The sequence below is a fragment of the Balaenoptera physalus genome, assembly GCF_965194825.1.
Source record: "Balaenoptera physalus genome assembly, chromosome: 13".
NCBI classification, from domain to species: Eukaryota; Metazoa; Chordata; class Mammalia; order Artiodactyla; family Balaenopteridae; genus Balaenoptera; species Balaenoptera physalus.
Genome location: NC_138892.1, coordinates 49,116,690 through 49,125,090, shown reverse-complemented (window position 1 = coordinate 49,125,090; position 8,401 = coordinate 49,116,690). Strand labels below are relative to the sequence as shown.

At 38.9% G+C, this 8,401-nt stretch overlaps 1 protein-coding gene across 2 annotated transcripts in view; it reads left to right on the top strand.

The window, feature by feature from the left end:
* Positions 1–4,289: 4,289 nt before the first annotated feature.
* NUP107 (nucleoporin 107) overlaps positions 4,290–8,401 on the top strand; it is a 43,415-nt gene continuing 39,303 nt past the window's right edge. Inside the window, exons 1-4 of one of the 2 annotated variants that reach the window (XM_082422733.1) lie at positions 4,290–4,434; positions 6,173–6,264; positions 6,785–6,871; positions 7,533–7,648. In XM_082422733.1, the coding sequence (XP_082278859.1) occupies positions 4,427–4,434; positions 6,173–6,264; positions 6,785–6,871; positions 7,533–7,648 (303 nt within the window). In that variant the 5' untranslated portion in view covers positions 4,290–4,426. Of the gene's footprint in view, positions 4,435–6,172; positions 6,265–6,784; positions 6,872–7,529; positions 7,649–8,401 lie in introns of both variants that reach the window. The other variant, XM_082422732.1, reaches the window with a different exon arrangement.

The following is an 8,401-nucleotide window of genomic DNA, read 5'->3' as shown; positions in this document are numbered from 1 at the left end:
CCCTGATTCATGAGCTTCTTCTTCTTGAAATTTAACATTTTTTCTATTTTTGCTCCCTGTTCTCTCCGGACCAAACTCATATCTTGCAGTTTCCCCCTAAAATCCATTCAAAGCTCTGTTTTCCTTCCCATCACTGATGTATAACTGCTTTACAATATCACTGCTACTTGTGCATGAAATGTGTGTCAGCATTTTATTCTGACTACCAAGATCTGATGCATCTTGAGCAGGAAGCCAAATTAAATAAAAAATAATTTTGGATTTATTTTGGTTTATAATTTGGTTTCTATGTTTAAGACTAAAATATTTCCTTGCACAATAATGTGAAATGTACTTAATGCCACTGAACTGCACACGTGGAAATGGCTAAAATGGTAAATTTTATGTGATATATGTGTCATCACAATTTTTTAAAATAAATAAATAAAAGAGCTAAAAGAGCTGGTCGACATCAAAAAGGAAAAAAAAAGAATAAATCATTGCCAATCAAGCCCTAATATCAATTTACGAGATCTAACAGTTTTACCTCATAACAGGTTTTAAGTAAGAATATTTTAAGAAAATAATGGCCAGGGAATTCCCTGGTGGTCCATTGGTTAGGACTCCACAGGGAATTAAGATCTCACAAGCCACAGCACGACCAAAGGGGGAAAAAAAAATGCCAAATTGTATTTGGTGACTATAATGGTAATCTAAAATATTTATGTATTCCAAGTTTATGATCAATTATGTATATTTGAATAGGTAAGTTTACATGATTTTTTTTTTTTTTAAATCAGCAAATGTCCTTTTCCCCAATCAATATCTCCCAGCTGCAAGCACAGTGCCTGGTACATAATTGACACTTGATAATTATTTGTGAATGGTTGAATAAAGGATTCTTCAGGATTATAACCATTGGACTGCTTTATATGGAGAACAAAAGGAGACTTTGCAATTATATTTATATTTATCAATATAAAGTATTAGTTATTTTGAGATCTTTATATAAACAGGGAAAAATGCTTCTGCATCAGAGGCAAAAAAAAAGGATTGGAATTAGTTCAGTTCAATCTATGTTACTAATGTCTCTTTCTCTATGTCTTAAGTTTGATGTTGCAAAATGAACTGATAATTTTTGAACATGTATAATATGCCACACATATAATGCCTGGTACTATTCTAAGGCTTTACACATATTAACTCACTAAATCCTCCTAACAACTTTATGATTTCATACTATTATTACACCCAAAAAGAATAAACTGAGGCACACACTTGCACCCAAGGTCATGTAGCTGGTATGCGGTGGTGGAGCTAGGATGTAACCCAAGTCAATCCAACTCTCAAGTCTGAGCTTTTGACCACTTTGCTCTATTGCTATTTTTGTATTTAGTCCTCACAATTACCCTAAGAGAATATTTTCATTTATTTAGAGGTGAGGTTTAGAATAGTTAAATAGCTGATAAACTGCAGAACTGAGATTTAAACCTGGGAAACCTGATTTCCAAGACTGCTCTTAACCGCCAGGCAATATCGTCTCCTGAGCCAAGCTAGGTCTTAAAACCTACATGTGGTTTTGGTTCAGCCAAAAACTGGTATTTGTATTTAATTCATGATTCATGTTATTTACTATCCTTTTGGCTTGTTATTGAATTTAGTTCAAGCCCGTGACCTGAAGTAAATTACTTAATCTTACTGTAATTCTACTTCTTTAGATAAAAAGAATATTATGAAATTTTAATAGCACGTTTGCAATGTTTTGAGCTCAAAGAAGAAAACTGCTGTTTTAGAATTAGAACATGTTAAATTTCAGATACTCTGTATCCTCAAAGTGAACATGCCCAGTAAGCAATTGGACGTATGAGTCTGGAATACAAAAGCAAGATATGGGCTAGAACTATAGATTGGGAATCTGGGAGGAAAGAGTTGGTAGTTTAAAGCCTGAGGATAGTGCAGAGTTGAAGAAAAGAGAGCTTAGGTCAGAATTCTGGAGAAAATGAATTAACATTTAAGGGAAAGGCAGATTTCAAAAGCCCACATAGGAGACTAGTCAAGAGAAGCCAGAGAAGACTTAAAAAAGCTCATGAGGAAAGTCATGAGACCTAGGGACAGGACTGTGGCAGAGAAGAGAGGGGTCTGCAGTGTCAAATGCACCCAAGATGATGAGAGATGAAAAACAAACTTTTACTGACAAAGAGAGCATTGGTGACCTTGTTTGGAGCAGTTTTCTTTTAGCAGTGAGGGTTGAAGTCAGACTGTGTTAAGTTGCATTGTCAGTGTAAATAGAGACAAATTTTCCTCTTTCAAAATATTTGGCTAAATTAACAATGATGCAGATGAAAAATATTTGATATGATTAAAATGTTCATACTGTTAAGTGAAAAAGCAGATTATAAAACAGTGTTATAGTCTGATCCCACTTGTTCCAGTTATCTATTGCTACATAACAAGCCACCCCAAAATGTAGTGGCGTAAAACTGAAACAGAAGGGTAGGGGGCAGGGCACATTAAAAGAATGCCTAACCATTGAGGACAAGACATAAACTGGTTAGAACCAACTAGGTCCAAGATGGCAGAAGATTCAACTTCCAGTAGACCTTGAGTCTCATTATACACTCATTGCAATTGTAATACATTAGCATCTAAATGACACACCCACAGATGCCATGACAGTTTCCAGGACGACCATAAAAGGCCAAAAAGTGGGCCGTGACCCAGTTCCTGGAAATCCCCGTCCCTTCCCCAAAATAGTTGGGATAATCCTCCCACTTGTTAGTCTATGAAATTACCCAGTCATAAACTAACCACCCCATATTTCGGGGCTCACTCTCGCCTTTTGAGATGGACTGCATTCTGTCTGTGGAATGTGTATCTCTCTAAATAAATCCACTTCTTACCTATCACTTTGTCTCTCACTGAATTCTTTCTGTAACGAGACATAAAGACCCTGAGCTTCATTAAGTCCTGAGACCAGGTGTGGGATTTCAATTAAAAGTGGGTTCAAGTCCAAGTCTGAGTTTTGGCTGGGTTCGAATCCCATCCGAGTTGTGCCGTTTCAGTATGGTGTTTTTGCCTACTAATCGATTGTTTCAAAAGTGAACCCCAGTGCACTTTTTAACAAGTGTTCCCTCTTTGCATGTGAACTGAACACCGAGCTAATCCTTTGCCCAAAGCTGCTCTTCACTTTTATTGTGTGCCTTATGGTCAATCACTTCAAGTACATTACATGAATAAAACGCATTGGCATTCACTTGCCTGGGGACACATGGCAAGAACCTGAAACACCGGCTCATACTTTGAATAAACCTGCCTCTGGCACTGACAAAAACCATTAAGACCACATTTCATTTTCCATAAGAGAAAAGCGTTCTTTTGCACAAGAAAATTAGGATATGGGAAAAATGAGAGAGCACTAGGGTGAGACCCAAGTAGTTATTGGAGGAGAAGAAAATTAACATTTCGATGACTACCATGTGCAATGCACATTTGACATCTCGTTTTAATCCTCCCAACAACTCTGCGATAAAGGCGTTACCTCTGTTCTACAGATGAGGAATCTGCAGCGCAGAGGTTTCGAGCCTAGATGGAGCCCAAAGCCACGTTTCTTCAAAACCCCACGTCGTCTCAGCGGGAATTAGGTATGAAGAAGCCTTCCTAGAACGGCATTTCCCAGGATTAGAGTGGAATGTAAATGCCTAAGGCAAAACTTCGACTGATTCCTTCAGGGCCAGAATATACTTTTTGCCTATCCTGCACTTTGAAATAGAAGGCAATACCAACATCTTTTATGCTTTTTTAAGACAGGTGATCCTTTTCTCCTTAATAGGGAAAAATACCAAGTAAAGAACAAATAGCCATTATGGAAAACAATTTCAAAAACTGTAGGGGGTTTACACTACAGTTCAAACAAGGTGAGTACAGTAAGAGAGAGACAGGGACCCCCGAGGTGTAGCGCAGAGATTGCACGTCAGAATTCCAGGTCCAGGCTGTTTCTGACAGAGAATACCAGGAAATGGCTTCACATTTTTCTAGACTATCAATATACGTCAAGTATCCCAGCAGGATAACCCCGGCGCCTGGACCACGCCCATAAATACCAGTCAAGCAAAGTGGCGGCCGCACAGCGAGGCAAAACGGTCAGGCCCCGCCCCCTTCCCCGCCCCGGTCCTGCCCCGCCCCGCCCCGCCCAGCGACGTCAACCGCTGGCACACCTTTGCGCCTGCGCAGACCGGACAAGCGGCGGCAGGCGGAAGAAGTTGCGCATGCTCCGAATGGGAACGTTGTTTCTTCTCCCCTCCCGCCCCTCGCCTCTTTTTTCTACAGCGGCTTAGCGAGGACGTGCTTCCGGGTCAAAGGGTTTACTTCCGGAGAGCGGGAAGGCTGAAACGCGGCGGCTAGGCTGGGACTGAGTTTGCAAGGTTCTCGGTGGGAGAAGGCTGTAGCCATGGACAGGTCAGTTTTGGTGGTGACGGCCGATCCCGGACACTTGTCCCTCCAGGGTGCTGGAGGAACGAAACAGGTGAAACCCGACTCCCAGAGGAAGCCGACGAGGGCCCGGGTGCTGACCCTAGGACTCCTTTTCCGGGCTGGGAGACTGCAGCTGATGGAAGAAAGGCCGCTTGGGTCGGGAAGGGTTACGGCTAATGATGATCTCCTGGTTCCCACGGCGGCTCTGCCACCTACTTACTTTCGCGCAACATTTTTCGCTCCTGGGGTGGGCGAGGTAGGAGGTGGCCCGGCATTCGAGATGCTGAGTGACCTGCCCGAGATCACAGAGCCAGTCAGTGATGGAACAGGGATCTCAGCCCAGACTTTCTGATTACAGGTTCCAGCACCAGATAGTTATTGAATTCTTTCTATGACCCTGGCACTATGCCAGGCACCTGCGTAAAAGATGAGTTATTCAAGGTTCTTGGCCTCGGGGGAATGTGTAGTGGAGGAGACAGCCGAGCAGTACGGAGTGATAAGTGTTTTGTACTGCTCTGTGGGAAAAGAAATGGGGAGCAATGAAGTCTCCCTGTCATGGGAGGTATCAGGAAGACCTCTCAAAGGAGAATACTTTCTAGTTGGTGTTTGAATAGTAGCAGTAGCCTACACTGGTAACTTAAACGCTTTAAATATATTATTAGCTAATTTAATTTTTCTAACAATCCTGTCAGGATAGCTACTATGATCCTCTTTTTACACCTAACATTGGGGCTAAAAAAGGTTAAGGAACTTGGTCAGTTAGGAAGCTTACAAATAGAAGAACCAAGTTGCCAACCTGGATCTGTGTGTCTCTAGACTCCAGGAGGCTGTTTGATGAGTAAGTATTCACCATGTAGACCAAGGGGGCAAATGTAGGCCTCTGTAAAAGAAGCAACATGTACAAAGGTGTAAGGATATGAAAGCGTAGCTGAATGGTCATATGCAGTGTATGTTTGTATGGAGTGATGTTTGTGGCTGAATATAAGGCTGAACTGGTAAGCTGGGGTCAGATTGTAAAAACCATGCTAGGAAATTTGGACTTGATTCTGTAGGCTAGAGATAGATATCTGAAGATTTTCAAGTAGAGGAAATGAATATTTGATTCTTGTCTTAAGATACAGGCCTCTTAATTCACACAATTTATTTTCTAGACTTTGGGCAGAGAATGACAAGGGCATGGTGACTACAGTAGTGCTGAGACAGGAGACACCCTTAGTGTAGTCTGGGGAGAAAAAACTTGAAGGATCATTTCTCTCCAATTTACTAGATTTCTTTTTTACTTAGCCTCCCAAGTCACCAGCTTAAATAGTAGTATCCATGGTTTGAAGTATTTTGGAAACTACAGAAGATCCTTTTAAGAGTTCCTGCAATTTTAGGGACCTCAATCCAAAGAGGAACGGTTTACCTTCATGAAGCAATTATCTAAAACAGTGTTATAATATAGATTTAGATTCCACGTGTTAAAGTAATTCCACAGGAGAAAATAACAAGTATTAGAAAGTCAAAGAAGTCTTCGTGCAGGTAAAATTTGAGCAGGACTTTGAGGGATAAGCAGGATTTGGAGCCAGAGGGGCATTATCATCAAAAATATCAAAGACTTGGCTACTGGGATGATCTGCATCTTGGCTGACTTAGGATCCTTTGGTCCAATCATGATGATAAAGTTTTTTTGCAAATGCTACATTCTCATTTCATTCACATGAGCTTGATTATGCCATTTTAGGAGTGACTTTGGAGAGATGTCATCTCCTGTGATCCGGGAGGCAGAGGTGACTCGGACTGCACGAAAACAGAGCGCTCAGAAAAGAGTTTTAAGTATCCTTTGCATTTTAAGCATGATTATAAAAATTGCAACATGTTTGGAATCAGGATTATAGACTTTTCTTTTTATGAGAGATATTAAACACTAGCTATAATAATAAAATGCTATGGACATTAGTTTTAGTTAGTTTTTTTTTTTTTTTAACTTCCCAGATGTGTTCTTTTGTAAGTATAATGCTGAAATTCAGTGAGATTCATGTTTCCCTGAAAATAAGGATGTTCCATTTTACTGCTAACCATCATACTGTGGTTAGCTTCTGCTGAGATTAGATTTTTTTTATTATTTGAAATCTGGCTAACAACTTTTAGTTCAATGTGTAGCAACCTAAGACTGATAACTGAGAATTTAAAGGGGAGAGGGAATTATTTACTCTTTGCATAGAAAATATGGTAGCCATAAAATACCTTGCCCTTGAAAAATGTATTCACATATTTTGAATAGTGTAAATATGGTTCATTCTAACTTTGATGGTGTCTTTTCTACGTGAAAAACTTTTCTTAACTTTTTCTGTAGTTCGGGCATCCCAAGATGAAATTTTTGCTAATACTACACCAAGAGACCAGGTTATCCCCCGAACTCCCAGCTCATTTCGACAACCTTGTAAGATTTTTTTTTCTTGCTTTTAAAGCATTTAATAATGATAACAATAATAGCAACTAATACCGTAATATATATTATATTTTATAAATTATATTTAATTAAGAACAAATAATAATGATTGCAGTTACTATTTGTTGAACTCTTACCATGTGTAAGTCACTGTTCTTTACATAAATGCATACTAACTATGACATAGGTATTATCTCTATTTTGCCAAGACCGAATGTGAGCCTTAGAGAAGTTGATTAACGCAGATAACATAGCTAGGTAAGTATGTAAGTAATGGAACCAAAATTCGAACCATAATCTGCTTACTCCAGGGCCCATGTCCTCTATACTATAGTATGCTTTATAAAATTAGAATTTGGCAAATTCATGGACTCATTAGTGTCCCTTTTCTTTATGCTCAATTATGCTATAATGAAAGCATCTCTGTTTGCAGTAAAGTTTTTCTTGGTGGGCTCAGTAGTACTAAAAGTTCATATTTAGAAAAATAAGTTGAATCTTCATATGATGGAAATGTTAATATTGAAAGTATTTATTTGGTTAGAATCTAAATAATTGAAAAGTGAAAATTATTCTTTATTGTTTGTTTGCTTGTTTTCTTCCATGATCAAGGCTCACGCATTTCGAATTCTTTTTACTAACCTCTTCCTAGTAGTTACTCCAACAAACCGAAGCTTACTAAGGCAGCCAGATGTTTTCTGCATTCTTGGAACTGGAGGGAGGTCTCCTCGGCTTACACAGTCTTCGGGGTTCTTGGGAAATCTGTCTATGGTATGTAGAAAGATGGGGCTGAAATTTTCTTCCTTTTTATTAACGTAAGATATTTAGCTAAAAAGCTTTTAATGAGAATTGAAGTCTTATTTGTCATAAAGTAATCCGGTTATGTTAATTGAAATCAGTTTTTGATTGGAAAGACTTTCAGAAAACTGAGACCCTTAAACATACTCATGTCATAGGTGGAAGCTGTGGCACCAGTGGCAGTTAGTTGCCGACAAAATGTGTTAATCTGACAGTTTGCTGATCAGAATAAATCAATTCCGATTGGTTGCTATTGGTATAAAAGCTGAGCCCAAGAAGCATAGAAGAGAAGGAAGCCAGGAGTAATCAATGAAGACTGTCATAAGGAAGAAGGACAAAGCATTAAAGGAAAGACAAGAGAAAATTTTGGGAGAAGTAGATGAGACACTCTTTAGGAATCACTGTGATACAATAGTTAAAATAGCAAAAGAAATGTCTTATAAACTGTGATACAGAATGACTTGACCTAGGTGCTTAAAATACCCTATAGAAAAAGAAAGAATTGTATCTAACTGAGAAGAAGAAAACGGAAGACTTTTGTTGGAGTAGTAGAGTATTATGGCCCATTTAGTTCCAAAAACAAGATAAAAATGGCTCTTTATTTGGCTCTGTGCTTATTAAAAAGAGGTTTTGCATGTTAAACCTCTCCTTGTCTTAGAAGGTTAAATCGATCTTAGAAATATTTATTACAGTCTTATGAATTTTTAGAGTGTTAATATCTAATAG